Source organism: Colobus angolensis, unplaced genomic scaffold (genome assembly GCF_000951035.1).
Source record: "Colobus angolensis palliatus isolate OR3802 unplaced genomic scaffold, Cang.pa_1.0 Scaffold259, whole genome shotgun sequence".
NCBI classification, from domain to species: Eukaryota; Metazoa; Chordata; class Mammalia; order Primates; family Cercopithecidae; genus Colobus; species Colobus angolensis.
Genome location: NW_012115810.1, coordinates 5,230,311 through 5,250,416, shown reverse-complemented (window position 1 = coordinate 5,250,416; position 20,106 = coordinate 5,230,311). Strand labels below are relative to the sequence as shown.

The 20,106-nt window shown below is 37.9% G+C and overlaps 1 protein-coding gene across 3 annotated transcripts in view; it reads right to left on the bottom strand.

The window, feature by feature from the left end:
- The window catches only part of PLA2R1 (phospholipase A2 receptor 1, 180kDa), a 134,158-nt gene that overhangs the window by 11,025 nt on the left and 103,027 nt on the right, over window positions 1–20,106 (bottom strand). For 2 of the 3 annotated variants that reach the window (XM_011947119.1, XM_011947118.1), the window contains exons 21-28: window positions 13,074–13,191; window positions 12,255–12,385; window positions 11,746–11,893; window positions 7,657–7,895; window positions 5,924–6,092; window positions 3,742–3,882; window positions 3,129–3,245; window positions 1,795–1,971 (exon numbers count right to left, since the gene is read on the bottom strand). In XM_011947119.1, the coding sequence (XP_011802509.1) occupies window positions 1,795–1,971; window positions 3,129–3,245; window positions 3,742–3,882; window positions 5,924–6,092; window positions 7,657–7,895; window positions 11,746–11,893; window positions 12,255–12,385; window positions 13,074–13,191 (1,240 nt within the window). The remainder of the gene's footprint in view (window positions 1–1,794; window positions 1,972–3,128; window positions 3,246–3,741; window positions 3,883–5,923; window positions 6,093–7,656; window positions 7,896–11,745; window positions 11,894–12,254; window positions 12,386–13,073; window positions 13,192–20,106) is intronic. The other variant, XM_011947120.1, reaches the window with a different exon arrangement.

The window sequence follows — 20,106 nt, the reverse complement described above, 5'->3', positions numbered from 1 at the left end:
GGTCTCGAACTCCTGACTTCAAGTGATCCACCTGCCTCTGCCTCCCAAAGTGCTGGGATTACAGGTGTGAGCCACTGCACCTGGCCCAGACTTGTTCTTTTAATATAAAAACAATGCCATTTAACGTTGCATTAAACTGTTGAAAACATGTATTATTGTGTTTTTATGAAGACACTTCTTTTAAATTGATGCATATCAGATGCACAAATTTGCAGAATACAAGTGATAATTGAATATAGTCATATAATTTATACAGTGTACTTGGGATAACCATCACTTTAAATATAAAGATACATCTTTAAGAAAGACTGTTAAGAGTGTTTGTTCTCACAATAGAAGCAGTGGGCGGCATGGAAGGAGCACTTAGAAAACTTAGAGTTTTCTCTGTAGTCCTTGATGTAGCCTCAGTTTGGACAGGCACTTTTCCCATCTGTAAAATGGGGATATTTAAATTGCTCCACTACCTTGGAAAGTTGCTACAAAGGATGAAAGAGGTGTCATCTGCATAATAGGAAGCTTTAAAGTCCTGTAAGACATGAAGTGTTTCTGATTTGTTCTTGATATTTAAACGCTAGTGATAACTTGGTCACATTATTTAACAGGCTTAGCCATGTTTTTCACACAGAGTTGAGACTCACACTGTGGGGGTTTCAGACATTGGTGTCTACACCTGCAGTGTTTTCTCCTTCATTCCCAGCATCAGATCAGTCACCAAGGCCGGTGATTCTCTCTTCCTATTTCTCCCCTCCTCTTTCGTTCCTAGTTCAATTACTCAAATTACAAATGTTTCTCTTCATAGCCTCATGAGTTCTACTTCATCACAGGTGTCTACAGAGCACATGGAGGGTTTGTCTCTTCCACCACAAAGTTCAGCTCTTTAGCCTGGCACTGTCTGTGAAAGGATCCTACGTTACTGTCCAATTTTATTCCCATCACCCCCTAACATGAGCCCTTTGCTCTAATTGAAATACATTCTTAGTTGCTGCCTTTAATCAGCAACTCATTCTTAGTTGCTGCCTTTTCCTCTTCTGCTCCAGCTTCTATAATTCTCTTCATCCTTTGGGATCCTAAAACCTCATGTCTGCAGCCTTCTCTAGTAGTCCAGGCCACAGCGATCCCTACTTTATAACACTGACATCTAGAGATTGCTGTAATTATTATAGACATTTTCCCACCATCAGTGATCCTACCTAACACCCTATCTTAAAAATCTCTTTGGTTGTTTGCAACTGACTAGAAGTTTCTAGCTTAGATTTCTAAAATTATTGTTTTTTTTTAATACTAAACACTAAGCATGTTGCTCATGATTAAGTTAGAATGTGACTTTTAGGACACATTATGCTTGCAACAGAGAATAACATCTCCTTGTCCACAACAAATGTACAGATTACATGTACATGTACAGAACAACAAAAGCCTAGATTATATTGCCTGAGACCAAACATAAACCTTAAGCATTCTGAATAGCAGTCACCAGAATGAAGGTTGCTGGTTTACATTTCTAGTTGTATTTGCTTGAGGGAAAATGCTTTTTTGCCCATTAGGTGATCAACCAGGGTGACCCAAGAAAAAGCATAGTCTTTTAGCTGATTTATAATGATTTTTTTTTCTCCTATCAGAGAAAGAAGGAGCTGAACTATTCTCTGACTTGTTTGGTGCAGAACACGACAATAATGTCAGAATCTATCTGAATACTCTCTAAACTTGGATTTTAAAACCTTTAAATGCTGAAGAAATCAGTCACATTAGTTAAGGTAGAATCAAAACAAAGAATTACTCTCTGATTTTACCTACCTGCCTCCATTTTACATATAAAGCCCTTTTTTTCTTGACACGGGGATAGCTGCCATAATCCTTCCGGGATCCTCAGGGCAACACAATGATGGGGCTTGAAGTAGTCTGTGTCTGGCTTCCGAATGCCCCAGTTTGACTGGTCTGTGGGAGTTCCATCAAACCACTTTATGGTTTCATCTGTGAGAAAATTGCTGACTCATTATGAATTATGTGCATAGTTACCAAACATACTAAGACTGGAATTAACCATAAAAAGCAGCCCCTGAATTTAATGAGACTCTTGAACTAATACATTCAACTCAGTAAATATAGTCATGTACTCAACATCAAAAGGTAAGCATTAATAAAGTTGCCTCTTTATTTTAGGTACAGTGTTCTAATTTAGGTCATTTAGGTTATCATGTTTCTTAATGTGACAGTTTGAATTTTGAAATATTCCATATATATACAATCAATTTAAATAAATCATTTGATAAACAAAACTAATTGAGTCAAGAAAAATCCTCTGAAGTCCTAACATCTTCATCATTACAAAATGGCTCGCTTTCTAAAAAGATTTTACAGTGAATTTCTTTAATAGCAAGCCAGCCACGTACCAAAGGGGTAGGGGCGGTAGGACAGTCCATCCCATGTGTGGGCAATAGTGTATTGCCTGAAAACAATTTAAAACTAACAGTACAGCTAACTAAAAGTTGGTCTGCTTTTTATTATCACCATCTGCTTGAAATTCTGAACAATGTTGGTGATTAAAATACTCCTCCTCGAAAGGGTAGGCTCACCCCCCACCTTGGTACACCACTATAACAAGCTCTCCATACCAATTAAAATAATTTTCTTCACAAGTACCTTTCAATAACCATCAATTACATAAAGAAAAGAATACCATGATTCCATTTTATTATAAACTCTGGTTTTTATGAATAACAAATCAGAATCCTAACAGCACAGTTTATCATGGAAACATTTCCATAACTCTATTGTGCTTTTATAACATTTAGAAACCTGGGATATTTTCAAGTAAATATGGTTTTGGTATGCGGTGACTAAGTCTGTGAACACAAAGTTCCAGTCAAGCATCCTCCTGCTAAGCATAAAGATAAACATGTTATTGTTTGTTTGTTTTTATTTTTGGTGTTCTGGGATTATTTTAAAAGACAAGAGCGTAGAGAAAAGGGTTGCAATGTTGTTTTTGGAAGAAATGGCTTTAGGCTTCATGCTATTTTTTTTCACAGAAAATGTACCCAAGGAGAGTTTTCTGGCTCACAGATGCCATTATCATCAGCTTTAACAACCATGTATTTATTTATGTCCTCTCCTCTACCCAAATCACTTACTGTTACCATCAAATTGAGCATTCAACCAAACCATCTGGACAGAAGAACCAAAAGCAAACAGCTCTTCTAGGAGAAATGCATTTTCAGCCTCATCCTTGATTGTTAAAAGATTAGAACCTATAAGAGAGACAAGTAGCAAAGGAATATTTGTGTTTACACATAAATATACTTTAAAAAATGTTTCCTATGCCATTATTTATAAAGCTCAGGTTTTGAAAAGTGAAAATTTCCATTGTAAATAAGACACTTTAAATTAAAAAAGTAAAACCACATTTTTAAAAAGATACAAGCTTGCACTTCAGAAGTTAAGGCATAGAATATTAATTTTAGGGAACATTCAAAATTCATAATGCAAATGCATGCAAAAGGAATGTTTTCTTCAGAAAGTGCAGTATGCTGAGACATCATCTTAGGTTTCCAAATTCTACACTAGACATTGTTTCAGATAGTAACTGTCCTCCAAACAAGAAATTTTAATAGTATTTATTTTTTCAATAGTTTTTGTTGCTTCTAAAGTCACTAAATAATGGGATGAATAAAAAAATCCACATTGTTTACTGAAATGGCAAGAAGGAGCACATGAAAGCATTTTTACCATCACAAAAACAATTACCTTCCTTTTTGCAAAATTCATGAGCAGCCTCAAAACTCATACTGTCTAGGACTGTAGAAAAACTGTAGCAATTACTTTTAAATTTTATCCAGGGAATAGATGTTTCTGAGCACAACTCTGGGTGTTCAGATGGTCTTGTTTCTGTGAAGAAAAATCAGTTATGATTTCAGAGTTGTGACTGGGTTTATTTATTGAGATAAATATTACATTACATCTATAAAAGACCAAGATAAATACATGTAACAAGATTTCCATGGTAATACTCCAAAAGATTGGGTTTCATGTAAATGATTATAAAACTAGGACCAGTTTATAGCATTTCTGACAGAAAGAATCTTTACCTAAACATAACAAAATATGCTAATACACAGCTTTGTAGGCTTAGCTTGGGTGCTGCCTGGGTGAGGGTGGCTCTTTCATGTTTACAATTAGCATCCTAAAGGTTGGAACAAGCAGGGGCTATGACTCCCAGAGAGAGTGGCAGCTGACTGACGCTGGCAAAAGAGATTTCCAAATGTATGCATTTCATGCAGTGCTGTGTATCACAGATTTGAAAAGTCCTTACCTACTAATAAACCTATGAAAGAAAATAATGCATTCAATAAAGTATCATAATGTAGCATAACATAAAATAAATAAGGGAACTCCAGGGAGACTTTATTTCAGAGAGCAAGCATGAGAGTTAGACACATCCATGCTGAGATCCCGGCTCCACCACTTACTAGCTGCGTGGCCACAGGCATGTAACCTTGCACGTGGTTTCATTATCTATAAAGGAGAGCTAACAACAAAACCTTAAAAATATTTTTTTTAAATTACAGAAAACTTTTTAAGAGACAAAGTCTCACTCTGTCACCCAGGCTGAAGTGCAGTGGCACAATCATAGCTCACTGCAGCCTCAAACTCCTGGATTCAAGTTATCCTCCAGCCTCAGCCTCCCAAGTAGCAGACTACAGGCACGCACCACGAAGCCCAGATAATTGATTTTTTTTTTTTTTTGTAGAGAAAGAGTCACACTGTGTTAACCGAGCTGGTCTCAAGCTCCTGGTCTGAAGAGGTCCTCCTGCTCCTGCCTCCCAAAGTGCTGAGATTACTGGTGTATGCCACACAGCCACCTCCCTTACAAGTTGAGAAGTTTCAGTGAGTTAGAGCCTGACACTTCTTAAGCATTCAATAAATGCATTGTTATTGAAAGGACAAGATTCCAAGAAAGGCAAAAGCTAACAGAAAAAAAGAAAAAAAGGGGGAAGGACAGCTTTTATGGTGTTTTAGAAGCACAATTAGCTTTTCCAAGATATATGCGGCTATCATTTACATTTAATCTGAATTGTTTTGATCTAAAGATATATAATTTGTATGTTATTTGATACAGTACCCAGAATGCAAGTAAATACATGCACTTTTACTAAATGAGAGATTTAAAAGGAGGCCAGCTTGTGTTAGCGAATTCTGTGCAGGAAACCTGATTTCTACTCTTGGTATGGGGGATGGACAGCTGTGAGACACTTAGGAAGCTATTTAATGCTCTGAATTTACATTTCATTTTTAATAAAGGGGTTAGGCCAGGTGAACTTTAAGTGTAAACGAGATATTATGTAAAGTGCAGAGCCAGATATCTACTAAATATCCAAACAATATCACCGTCATCTTATTGTAGCTCTGGAATCCTATCAATCTTTGATTTAAACATGAATCCTCAAAGTCCTCCACACATGCTTGAAGCCCATGTTTCTCATCCAATTTCCCACCCCTCCCTTACTCCTAACCTGCATTCAGACAAATTCCAACATCGGCTTTGCCTCATACAATCCTAGTCCTGTCTTCCTTCCCCATTTTCATCCAGCTTTTCTGCTCAGAATGCCTTTCCATGTCCCATTATTACCCATCTACACCCACTCGTTTATCAAGGCCCATCTGCACTGCCGTGTCCTTCAAGAAGCCTTTCTACCTTTCTCCAAATGGATACAATGCATTCTTTTTCTTAATAACCCCCATAACATTTGCTACCTCTCTTGTATCATTTTGTAGTTCTGTTTATCTTTACATCACCCACCAGACCAGAGGCTTCTTGAAGACAGAGACTTCTTACTATACTCCATCCTCATATCCTTTGCTTAGCACGGTGCCTTGCATACAGTAGTTACATAGGGTATATTTTTGAGTTGAATAGAATTGTACCTACCAGGGGGCACATGACAAATGGCACCTTGCAGAAATGACTCACAGGCTGTGCTATGCCAGCGTCCGTTGGTGTCGGCAAAAACACAGTCACCGTGGAGGGAGGACTCCTCGTCTTTCCAAAAAGTGAAAGAGGATTTGGTGCCATCAGACCAGTCAAAATGAAGACCATTCTGTGGAGGAAAACTGAGCCATCATTTCCTTGCCATGACTGCTGGCAGCATCACCCAGTGTTATCTGAGCATACTACAATTCCCACATCGATTGCTATTTTCACACACCTGTTTAAAGAGGGGCTAGGACATCTGTGAATACAGCTTGACAAGCAGGAGTATCTGCCACAAATCAGATCTTTTTTGATTTTTAGGAATTCTTGGCTCCCTGCCACTATGATTTTCTAGTAAGTAATCAGCGTGAAACTGGACCAGTACCTTATCTTTTACAGTGAAATACATTTCAGATTGATCAAAGATTCAAACATAAAATTAAAAATGTAAACATGTCAAAGAAAACTTGGTTAAATTTTTTTGTACTGTTGGTGTGGGGAAAACCTTTCTAAGTCATAGAAAATCCAAAAGCCATAAAGCAAAATTGACTACATAAAGTTAAAACATTCTGTACTACATGATGCAATAAATCATCATGAAATATCATTCCTTTATCTCTCCCACTGGCAAGGATTAAAATTTTGAGAATACCTGGTGTTGGCAAGGATGTGAAAAAATTAGACGTTATCACATGCTGTGGTTGGCATGTAAATTGGTGCAAACTCTTGGAGGGCAATTTGGTAGTACTTGTCAAAATTTAAAGTGTACACAGCAATTTTACTTCTAAAAAATTATCCTACTGGAACAAGGATATTTCATGTGCATTGTTTATAATTGTGAAAAACAGAGAAGAACCCAAATGCCTATTCACAGGAGAATGGTTTAATAAGTTGTGGTACATCCTTATATGCCGTGTTCTAAAGAATTCACGAGATTTTTATGTGCTGAAATGTGAAATTGTAAAAGATATATTAAATTAAAAAGCAAGTTTAAAGACAGCATGTAGAATAGGATCTCATTTGTGTTTGAAAAACAATATACACATTCTTCCATTACATGAATATATATGTGTATACATGGAAAATTTCTAGATGGCACGCAAGACAGTGTTCACAATTACTAACATTAGGGAGTAGAACTAGGGGTCAGGATAGACTAGTGTACTTTTCGCTACTTTGAGTGTACAATATTTTTATTTAAAAAATGAAAATAATGTATTCTCTAAACCACATCCCTAGAGGAAAATAAAACCTCAAGTACTTAATTATAAGGGGTACTGAACTAATTAATAATCACATTTCTAGACAAGAAGAATGATTCATTTTTTTCTTGGGGATTCATTAAATGCCACCAATTCCCAAATGCAGTGCTTGAGTTTCGGACGTGTTCCAGTGCACATGCAAGGCAGTATCGGGGTACTTGGAAATTTTCAGAGAACCTTTGAAGGGTATTGATTTCCAGACATTAGGCAAGTGGATGTTTACCCTAAAGAGGTGTGCACTCTTATTTTGTAGTCATAGGCTGCTCATAAGGTTGGTCAAATAATTGCATAAACCAATTATTTAAGTATTATATTTATTATTATTTTTGAGATTTTTTTTTCAGTGCTAATTTCAGTGGCCAGATCACGAAGGAGGTAGATGCTAAACTTAATTATTCAAGGATGTCTCAAGGGAGTTAGGATACCTACATCTGTGGTGAACAGTCCAATCCAGTGGGCGTATCCTAGCCGGTTGAGGACAACAGTGAGGAAGGACTGGTGATACTGGTCTGTGATGCTGACCAGCTGTGCTCCGTGCATCAGGCAGGTTTTTATTGCTGCATACCAAGTCATATTTGCATTAATTATTTTGTAAGTTCTGTTTCCATATTCTAAGGTATTGGGCATTGGATACATATCAGATGTATTTACACCATGTCCAGAAGTATCTAGAACAGGAACAGCAACAAAAGTCATTTGTAGCATTTGGATGACAAAGGAGGAGGCAAAGCTTAGCATAGATCCTTGTCACTATGATCCATGTTGATCACAGAGCTTTCTTCTGGAATTGACTGTTTTAAAACGAGGACACTATCTGAAAGTGTAGGTGATGCTAAAAAATGAGAACACTTAGGAAATTTAATGAATCGTTTTTCAAAAACATAAACATTGATTGAACCATTTCTAGAAGATTTCCCATTTTTGACCATCCTTTATCAAATCGACTGCTTTTTGGTGGAACCGATGGTGATCTTCTTAGGTGGGTTTCACTCCACTAACTACACTTGGCCTAATCCACACTGCTCTGGCAGAACTTAGTGCTTATTAATAGCAGAGAGGCACATGTTATCTAGTCACATACTACATTGCAAACCTAATATTACAGGTGCATATTATCAGGTAAAATACTTGATAACCTTTTTGACACTGATAGTCACTATTGTGCTTAATGTTTGCATGTATAAATTCTAAAAGGAATTTTAAAAAATAAAGTTAATAAATTCTTAGAAATACACACTATTCTTATAAACAGTTACTATTAATATGTCACCTGTCAGAGTCAAGGTTTATAAATTAAAAGGCAAGGTTTTCCCACACATTGTCAAGCATTGGTGCTTGAGTGTTCGTGAGTGCCTCTGATCATGTGAAAACCAAGCCTGTGTTTATGAACAGGTGTTTCCTCTCTAATATGTGCGTTTGCCTTTCTGTTCTGTACTATGTTATATACTAGGATGGATTAAAGGTTTAGAAAACCTAAAGGACAGGCCGGACGCGGTGGCTCAAGCCTGTAATCCCAGCACTTTGGGAGGCCGAGACGGGCGGATCACGAGGTCATGAGATCGAGACCATCCTGGCTAACACAGTGAAACCCCGTCTCTACTAAAAATACAAAAACTAGCCGGGCGAGGTGGCGGGCGCCTGTAGTCCCAGCTACTCCGGAGGCTGAGGCAGGAGAATGGCGTAAACCCGGGAGGCGGAGCTTGCAGTGAGCTGAGATCGGGCCACTGCACTCCAGTCCGGGCGACAGAGCGAGACTCCGTCTCAAAAAAAAAAAAAAAAAAAAAAAAAAAGAAAACCTAAAGGACAAAAACAAGGTAAGAGTTTTTGTACCTTCTGATCCAAAGTGACTTGAATTTCTGTGTACTGGTTTAACAACATTTGGTGTTGGAAAGAAGCATGTGAGGTGTGGATAGGTCATGAGACTGGGACTTAATCCTATTCCTGGCCCTAACTGGCTAAGAATCCTTGGGCAAATAAACCTTTCTAAACCTCAAATTTATGGTCTCCAAGAGATGATGGTCTCCCTTGCAGACGTGTGGATGGAACTGAACAAGATATCCACACAGCGCACACACTATTGTATGGAGACACAGAAAACATCCTATGATTGTTGCTTCTTCCTCCACTCTCTGCCTCCGGTCATACTCCCTCCAATAAAAATGGCAAAGTGGGAAACTGACCTTTATCTGAAACCGTTACCTCAATATAGCAGCCGTACATATGGAAAAACCAAAGTAAAATGAATCTATTTAATTTCTATAAATTGTGATAGCTCACACTTTTATCATATTTTTATTCTTTGCTAGAAGTCTGTGCCCAGCCTATGTGTCCAGTGTAATGGTTATTCATACAAAATAAAAATAATATCAAAGTAGCTATTTTAAAATGCTAACAATTCATAAAATTAAATGAAATTCTTTGTATATGTTACCAAAATGCCAATTTGACTGTTTTTTTCCCCACTGAGTTATATATCTGTATTTTTACATATATAAATTTCTCCATATGTAATTGATTCCATTAAGTTTCAAAACAAGTTATTTTTGAGCAGCAGGGTTTTTCCACCCATTACCCTGAAAAAGAAAGATCTATTGGAAACCAGGTTCTAAACTGGGGAGTCTTGCTTTGCCATTGTGTCTCTTCTTATTTGGTTTCTTAATTTTTTTGGTAGATAAAAGACTTTGGGTTCAAGCCCAATGTGAGCACATGAGTATCTGGCAAATGGAGAAGAGGAGCAGAACTTGAAGAGTCATTGTTGGCTACAATAATTAGTGTAGTTGAACAATACTTTTTGGAAATAATAAAAAACTCTATTATTTGTTAAATACATGCTAGAAGTATGCTAAGTGTTATATATACATAGAGTGTGTGAGATGGTTATTACCACAATTTGCAGATGCAGAAATCATGATCACAGAAGGTCATGACTTGACTGAAGCTTATCTACAAAGGAGGGTGGGAACCCATGTGTGGTGGGCACTCCAGTGCCTATGCGCTCAATCACCACTATTCTATACTATCTCTAAAGGAAAATCTACACTGTTAGTCCCAAAAATACCAAAGAGAGAAAGTGATGAGAGGGCAAATTCCAAGAATAAACCAACATTAAGGTAGTAGAATAAAATCATTGTGTTTAACTGAGATTCTCTTGAGTGTGTTATTTTTGTTTTGTTTTGTGTTGTGCTGTTTTCCCAGAGACAGAGTCTTGCTCTGTAGCCCAGGCTGGAGTGCAGTGGTGTGATCTCAGCTCACTGCAACCTCCACCTCCCAGGTTCAAGTGATTCTCATGCCTTAGCCTCCCTAGTAGCTAGGACTACAGGTGCCCACCACCACACCAGGTTAATTTTTTGTATTTTAGTAGAGATGGGGTTTCACCATGTTGCCCAGGCTGGTCTTGAACTCCTGAGCTCAGTCAATCCACCCGCCTTGGCCCCACAAAGTGCTAGGATTACTGGTGTGAGTCACCGTGCCCAGCAAGGATTACTTATGTTTTAAGCCTCGAGTTCCTCATCTGTAAAATGAGAAACTTTTACTTACTTCATAGAACTGTCTTGAGGATTTTATGGCAAACTGAGCATACACTCAAGGCACAGTGTCAGGTACATCATAAATGTGTAAGTACCTGGCATGCTCATATTATTTATTTCCCTACAAGGCTCTGCTATTCCCATATTACTCTTCCTATTACAGATCTAGTATCTTTTTTTCAGTTCCTGACCACTATAATGTTTAAGTGGTAACTGAGAACCAGAAATGGAGCTTCCCTGGCACTGCTTTTTCGAGGATGGGTTGATAGTAACATTAGAGACTTCACATGTATGCCACATTAAGAAGTAAAATTTCTATTCCAAATAAGCATATATATATATATGCTAGACTGCCCAGAGTTCCACACAGCTCTAGACACCAACTATGGGTTTCTTGGGTGGTGTGGGCAGGGGTACATACCCAGCATTGAATAAAAGCATGAGCTGTTGTTTGTATTTATACTACTCAAGGTCAGTTATAGTGCATTCACACTGCTCATTGACCCTGTTGGTTATTTGTAATAGTGTGGTTTTGGCATTTCACACAGAAACTATTTGGGGGTTCTGCCCATCAGATCTAGAAGCTTGCTGCATACCACATTTAGCCACAGAGACCATTTTCAGGGTTCCAAAAATGGAGCCAGTATGAGTTGGTTTATTTCCCTGATTCTTTCCCAACATTTTCTCAGTGACCTTTAAAAATTACCTGAACAGATACATAATCCCAGAATGAAGCGGTAAACCATTTAATATGACTAAGATAGATACATAAATCTGGTCATCACTCAAGTGGCCTCAGCAGTCCTTAGAATCCCACTAAAGGGCATAAGCCTAGGGTAGAGGAGATTAAATAACTAAACTTACATAAAGCCAAAGAAGTGCCTGACACTGTTAGCCATGAAGCTGTTAGCTACACAGCTGTGTAAAACCAACATGGAAGAGAAGGATGGACTTTGGAAACGAAAGGAATAAAAATCCAAATATTTCTCACCTTGCATTTTTTCACATACAAACCCATAGCCTTCCTTTCCACAGTCTTCAAAATACCATTTTCCAGTGAAATGAAAATTGGGATTACTTGAGAGCAAGGCACAGAGAGGAATGTGTTTCTGAACTTCAGTGGTATTGTGATTTGGAATCTTTAAAATAATACATATTATCAAAAGTATGATAACATATAGCATTATTATAACATTAAAATTTGCATTCAGAACATTATTTTTAAAATTAAGACACCATTATTCCTTTATTTGCATTTAATAAACTTATTCACAAGTCATTTCATAACCTACAAAATAAACAATTATTGTGATGAGTAAAGTAATTATATTTATGGAACACATAAAATTATATCAAATTACATTAAAAATTAATGTATTAATAACAAACTAATATAAAGTTATACCTACAAAATACAGGAAATAAAAAAGCTTTAATAAACAAGTCTTGAATAAAATATCTTGCCAAAGTGATCTCTAAAAAATAAATCTTAAAACTTACATTTATTGTATCAAATGGAGACCAGTTAGAATATACCACAGGCTTTCCATTTAGCCATGTTTCATAATCATCATTTTGTAAACCTATCCACACATTAGTGGTCTGGCCAAAAAGATTCATAGTAATGAAAGCTGAAAAGCAGGAATACATTATCTAATTTAATACTGCAGAAAGCATTTGGGTAATCACTGAATCCTATTTATAGCTATGATTATATTTAAATGCCAGCAAAACATAATTATGAATCATTTGTAGGAATTTGTTACTTTATCCTTGTTAAGGTAATGCAGTTTCTTTCACTTTTGTTTTAGCTTAAATTGACAGAAATTAGCTGGATAACCTGAGAGTTCATCATATAATTAACAAAACAATTTCCAGTGTTCATTAATTACCTTTCTAAACAAAAGAGGATTTACCTACTATATTTAAACTAAAGTATATAATTGTTTAAATATCAAATAAAAGCATGTAGGTAAATCTAAAGGGATCTAAAAATCATACCATGCAATTACATGTAGATTATATCTGAGACTCTTTTAGCCATTTTGAAATATAGGCCATAAATATGTCCTTATTCTTTCCACTGCTACTGGTAAGAGAAAAGGCTCCCAAACCCAGCAGTTTATAAGCAATGCAGCACACTAGCTTTTACGGATATCATGAAATAAAACCTATGGGTCAAACTGAAAATTTGTGTACCATCAGCAATACAGTATTTTAAATGTTGATTTGGGAATGTTAGTATTGGTGGGGGGATATTTTAATAAATACTTGAATAAAAATGGTTATCTTGGCCTGGTTGGATCTTGAGTACTCTACCTTGCTCCACTTCACTTTCAATGGCGACCAGGGTCCCCGCTTCCTCAGCACAGAAATGTTGAGCATGCGTCCAGTTCTTCCAACTGCTTGGGTCTTTGGGGATATTCAGCAAAAGGCACTATCAAAAAATGTCAAAACAAAACATTCATTTCTGTATTTTTCTAAGTGAATTAAAAATTTCCCAAAAACACTGAATATCAGTTTTGAAAATTCTTTATAATTTTCTTGGGCAGAAAGAACTCATTTTTCTTTCAACTCCTCCAAAGGTGTTACAGTAAAACAAAGAGGAGCAGCTTTCAGGGTGAGTTAATGACTTGCCTGCATTTGCAGCAGGCAGGAACAGAAGCAGGGATGCGTTTTGTCCTGTGAAATGTCAGAACAATGCCTTCAGCACAATGAAACGTAGTATTCTTCCTAAAAAGGAGCCACCCTGACTGCAGAGTTTACACTGGCACATTTAATTTAAAAAAAAAAAAAAAACAACAAACCATTCTGGGGGTGGCAATGAACAGCTTAGTTCAATTTTATTTACAAACACACTTCCTTACTTTAAGTGAGAGAGAAGTAATGGGGAGTCAAAGCACATCAGGTGTTTAAATTCACTAAATACTTGAGTCAGCCATTTGGTCACTAAGTCTACTGGCAAGAGCCAGAGAAGAAAAATAAATGATTCCAGTGGGACAGAAAGCAAGGGTATGACCAAAGAAACCTGGAAGAAGTAGAAATGAAGGGGAAGGTTGGCCATCAACGTTAAAGGGAACACAAAAAAGGTTGTGGAACTTGGTAATAAAAGTTGAGTGTTATGCAGGAGAGAATCACGTCTGTATCATAGCAGAGGTTTCTTTTCTTTTTTTTTTTTTTTTGAGATGGAGTCTCGTTCATGTCGCCCAGGCTGGAGTGCAGTGGTGAGATCTTGGCTCACTGCAACCTCTGCCTCCTGGGTTCAAGTGATTCTCCCACCTCAGCCTCCCGAGTAGCTGGGACTACCTGTGCGTGCCACCATGCCTGGCTAGTTTTTGTATTTTTAGTAGAGAGGGGGTTTCACCATGTTGGCCAGGATGGTCTTGATCTCTTGAGCCTGTGATCCACCCGCCTTGACCTCCCAAAGAGCTGGGATTACAGGTGTGAGCCACTGTGCCCAGCCACAGAGGTTTCTTTCTTATGGGATGGGATGAGAAATAGAATGATACATACTTGACAGGACAGGCAGGGTTAAAGATGAGTTAGTTTGTTTTTCCCCGAAAGTTCAATGAAATTTAAGAATGTTGGTAGGACCAGATGGAGTTAGGTGAGAGGAAAAGATAGAAGAGAAAGGTGATAATGGGTCAGGCAAAATTCCAGAGAGGTCAGGAGAAACTTTATGCAGAGGATATTTCATCTGGAATTGCTGGGGACTCTTCTCTCATATTCAATTCTCTTATCAGTGAACACAGACAACCAGAGTGATCGATAGGTCAGATCCTAAGATCTTGCCACTGAGAAAAACCCAGCTACAGGATAATTCTAGGTTAGCATGGAAGCCTACACTTGAACAAGCATCCTTTCCTATCTTATTTTGGAATGGTATCTGATATAGTTTGGATGTCTGTCCCCTCCAAATCTCATGTTGAAATGTAATTCCCAGTGTTGAAGGTGAGGCGTGGTGGGAGGTGATTGGATCATGGGGCAGATCCCTCACGAAGGCTTAGGACCATCCCCCAGGTTATGAATGAGTTCTCAGTTCACGCGAGATCTGATTGTTTAAAAGTCTGGAACCTCCTCCCACCTCACTTTCTTGCTCATGCTCTTGCCATGTGACATACTGGTTCCCTGTTACCTTCCGCTATGATTGTAAGCTCCCTGAGGCCCTCACCAGGAGCAGGTGCCGGCACCATGCTTTTTGTACAGCGTGTGGAACTGTAAGTCAAAATAAAACTATTTTCTTTATCAGTTACCCAGTCTCAGATATTCCTTTACAGAAATGCAAGACTGGTCTAACACAATATCTTTCCCCATCATTCTTTAATTTCCAAATTTGTTAGTTCTCCACCCCTTCCCCATCATCATATACCCTTTAAAAGCAGACAGACTCTTACTCCTCTTTGAACATCACACCAGAGGAATTCCCTAGTAAACATTTATTAAGCAAAATAAAAGCCAACAAACCTTAAAATGGTTGTCAAATGACATTGTCAGGCATTCTAAATTTAGCTCAGTGGTTCTCCAACAGGACAATTTTGCCCCTCATGGTATATTTTGATAATGCCTGCAGATTTTTTTCATTTTTGCAATTGGGGAGGGGATTGCTATTGGCAACTAGTGGGTAGAGACCAAGGATACTGCTAACCATTTGCAAAGCACAGGTCAGGTCAGTCTTCCAAAAGAAAGAATTATCCAGCCCCAAATGTCAATAGTGCAAGGTAATTCTTTTTAAAACTCAGTCCTGATCATGTCACCCTTTAGTTTAAACCCTTCAGGAATTTTCCACTGCTCTTATGATAAAAACCGGAAACCCTGAACTAGCTTGAAGTTGAGTTGCCAACTAAGAGAGAAAATACATTTTCAATTCCTCTGGCCCTTTTTGTCTTGTTTGCTTCACAAAGAAACTGAATTGGCTTTCAAGGAGTTTAATTTTATAACAACTATCCTTTTATCTATTTCCTTTCACTTTGCCTCTTTCCTCTAATTACAAATTCTAAAGAGTGGCACGTATTAATTATTGGGAAGTCTTATCATTTAATGTGAATTCACCTTGTGTTCAGATAGTTACACTAACGAACCATTCATAAATACCAATGAACCTCACTGGTTCAGTTAGCTCAATAAATCTCTCCAGAAAAACACCCCCCTCTGCTTCCTCTGTGTTTGCCTCAGCCAGGATTTACTAGCTTGACTACGGAAGTGTGGCCTCCCATTACCACGACTTCACTGTTTCTAAAAATATAACATATTTACTAACACACGCCGAAATTGTGTCATTAATCATTAAGGCAAAGCAGCAAGATGAAATGCAGCATCCTTAATTAAAAATTGTTTACTTACTAATTTGTAAAATGTGATCAAGTTTAATGCATCTCTGATTATTACTGTGAATTAAGGGGGTCCTACTCTATTCTAAATGGGCTTTCAATATAAAATTCTTTTTTGTCTCAAAATCATTTCTAGCTCAATATTTGAAAATGAAATTCAGTTCCCTCCAAACTTGGTCCTTTCCCAGTGTTCTACTCACAATGAATGGCATGGTCAGTATGCACTTATACACATATAAGAAGCCTGAAGCCTCAGAGGCATCCTCACCCTCCCACTCCATCTCCCCAACAGCCATACCATTTGGGCATCTCATTTCCCAAAAAGTACCCTCGCCCATCCCCCATTCCCACTGCCTCGTGGTCTCTGCCACCACCATCTTAGCCCAAGCTACTAATTCTTGCCTGCACTATAGCAATAGCTTCCTAACTGCCCTTACCTTTCTCACACTTGCCCTTCTCCCATACATCCTTGGCACTGTACCTAGAGTAACTTTTTAAAATTTGGTCCTGGTCACGTCCTTCTTTAGTTTTTAACCCATCAAGAGTTTCCCATTGCTCTTAGGATAGAGGCCAGTAGTCCAATACGGTATCACCCTTTCCACTTCTTTTGTCTCACCTTCTGCCACTCTAGTTCTTTATGCTTCCTTTAGTTTCTTAACTGTCATACTCCCCACTTGCTGCAGGACCTTAGCACATGCGGCTCCCCCTATTTTTAATGTTCTTTGCCTTTCTGACCACTTCAGTCATGTCCTCTGGCTATACACTTTTCTAGAACCACATAACTTTCCCTCATCACAGACACCACAATTTTAAATTAAACAGCCATTTTCCTGATTGATTTACTAATGTTTGTTCTCCCTCTAATGTGTAAGGTCCAAAAGAGAAGGGGCTGTTTCTGTTTTTCCTCACCATTTAATTCCTGACATCCAGCATAGTCAAATGAATGAATGAATAAAGTGCTCCAATTTGAGTAAATTCCAAAAAGAGGTGAGACTATTTTTAAGGAAAAACTATGTTATGCACAAAATCAAATATTGACTAATCCCAAACTAGACAGTGGAAAGCAGCCATTACCATTCAATCCAGGTCTTGAATAAAAATATGTAAGTAGAAGCACAAGAGTTAATCACACACACACACTTAGAATTTCTTCCTCCCACAGATCTGCTGGGATAAGTATCTTAGATGACTCACTCTTCCTGGGTTAACCCCTGGTCAAACCTCTTCTACATTGTCAAACACAGAGAAAACTGTTTATGAGACATCAGAAAAGATGCTTAATTTCTGTGTATCTCAGTTTTAAAAACTCTACAAGGTGGTAAATTTGTCAACAAAGTGGGATTTTTTTTCCTTAGAAATAACCAATAAAAATTAGTCCTAGGAAATTCACAAACAAGAAGCAAAGTTTAATGGGACATAATATATTGGAACTCATTTCAGAACTGTGAAGTAAAGGTCCATCATTGTTATCTCCCAGTTTTCCTTCTGTAGCTTTATCTGTTAATAGGGAAAAACCATCCCACTTCTCTCAGCTATCAACTCTCCTATTAGCAGTTTTTCTAATAATCTGATAAACCCACCTGTTTCAAGGTGTAGATGACAGATGAGGCAATCTCAAAAATATTTCCCTTTTAAAAATAAAGGAAAGTGTTGAGACAAAGGAATGAAACTCCAGTGGTGGAATTTTAGGCATTAATGTGCAGGGGAAGGTACTGTGGGTGGGGAGACATGCATGGTGACTCTGACATTGTGCCAGGTGAATTGCCACCTACTCATGAAGCCTGCTGTGATGATATCCTTTGCAACCAAATTCTCCTAATGCACTGAAGAAAGAGTTGTGGAACTATGACTGTTGAATTGCCTGGCAAATGTTGGCTACACATTAGAATAACTGAGGGAGCTTTTAAAAAATACGGATGCCTGGATCCCATGCAGATCAGCTAAATCAGAATCTTCAGGACGTCTCCTGCACCTTGATGTTTTTAAAAAGCTCACCTGCTGATTCTAAATATTTGACCAGGGCTGAAAACTACTGATCTAGCTGTTAGTTATCAATAAATTTTTTTTTATAGAACTCTGAGCTACATGAGGGTGTTTTAATCATGCCCCAGGGCTAGCTTCAGAAAGCACCTCCTCTCCCCGCCATTCTCATGCATGTATTTATGCCTCTCTCTATTCCTTTCTGGGGAAGCATTCACTTGCTCTTTTGCCCTGGGTCTGCTCCACCATCACTACCACCATTCCCATAGATACACACTCTCTACATATGCACAAGAAGACACATGGGATGGAGCTGAACTGTGTGGGTAAAAATCAAGTTTCGGGGAAGGACAATAGCAAAAGGCTGAACCAGAAACAACTATTCCATGATTCTAAGAATTATTTATCAAATGCTAAGGATTTGACTTGTCATTAGTTTCCTTAAAATATCCTCTTTTAATCTTAGAAGAAAACCTGGGCAATATCATTCAGGACATAGGCATGGGCAAAGACTTCATGTCTAAAACACCAAAAGCAATGGCAACAAAAGCCAAAATAGACAAATGGGATCTAATTAAACCAAAGAGCTTCTGCACCGCAAAAGAAACTATCATCAGAGTAAACAGGCAACCTACAGAATGGGAGAAAATTTTTGCAATCTATCCATCTGACAAAGGGCTAATATCCAGAATCCCAAAGAACTTAAACAAATTTACAAGAAAAAAACAAACAACCCCATCAAAAAGTGGGTAAAGGAGATGAACAGACACTTCTCAAAAGAAGACATTATGCAGTCAACAGACATATGAAAAAATGCTCATCATCATTGGTCATTAGAGAAATGCAAATCAAAACCACAATGAGATACCATGTCACGCCAGTTAGAATGGCAATCATTAAAAGGTCAGGAAACAACAGATGCTGGAGAGGATGTGGAGAAATAAGAACACTTTTACACTGTTGGTGGGAGTGTAAATTAGTTCAACCTTTGTGGAAGACAGTGTGGTGATTCCTCAAGGATCTAGAACTAGAAATACCATTTGACCCAGCAATCCCATTACTGGGTATATACCCAAGAGATTATAAATAATTCTACTATAAAGACACATGCACACATATGTTTATTGTAGCACTATTCACAATAGCAAAGACTTGGAACCTACCCAAATGTCCATCAATGATAGACTGGATAAAGAAAATGTGGCACTTAAACACCATGGAATACTATGCAGCCATAAAAATGGATGAGTTCATGTCCTTTGCAGGGACATGGATGAAGCTGGAAACCATCATTCTCAGCAAACTATCACAAGAACAGAAAACCAAACACTGCATGTTCTCACTCATAAGTGGGAGTTGAACAGTGAGAACACATAGACCTAGGGAAGAGAACATCACACACCGGGGACTGTCGGGGAGTGGGGGACTAGGTGAGGGATAACATTAGGAGAAATACCTAATGTAGATGATGAGTTGATGGGTGCAGCAAACCACCATGGCATGTGTATACCTATGTAACAAAATTTCATGTTCTACACATGTACCCCAGAACTTAAAGTATATTAAAAAATCCTATTTTACACATGAGAGGAGGCATGAATTAGTAACTAGAACAGTGTGTTCATGCTTTGGGGTTGTTCACTATCTGTACTAGAAATGTGATTTGGAGATTAGCTAGGCATTCCTTTATGCCTGTTCCCTAGAGACCATGCCAGGATACACTTGTTCTAACAATTGTGAAAAACTAATTGTCACATACTGGAGTGAATTCAAAATGGATCAACAGCCTAAATATAAATGCTAAAACCATAAAGCTCTTAGACAAACACACAGGGGCAAATCTTCATGATTTTGGATTTGGCAGTGAATTCTTAAGTATGATACCAAAAGCACAAGTGACAAAACAAAAAGTAGATAATTGGAAACTTTTGTGCATCAAAGGACATTATCAAGAAGGTTAAAAGGCAAGCTACAGAATGAAGGAAAATATTTATAAACATATATTGGATAGGGGTTTAATATTTAGCATATATAGGAGGGGCAGA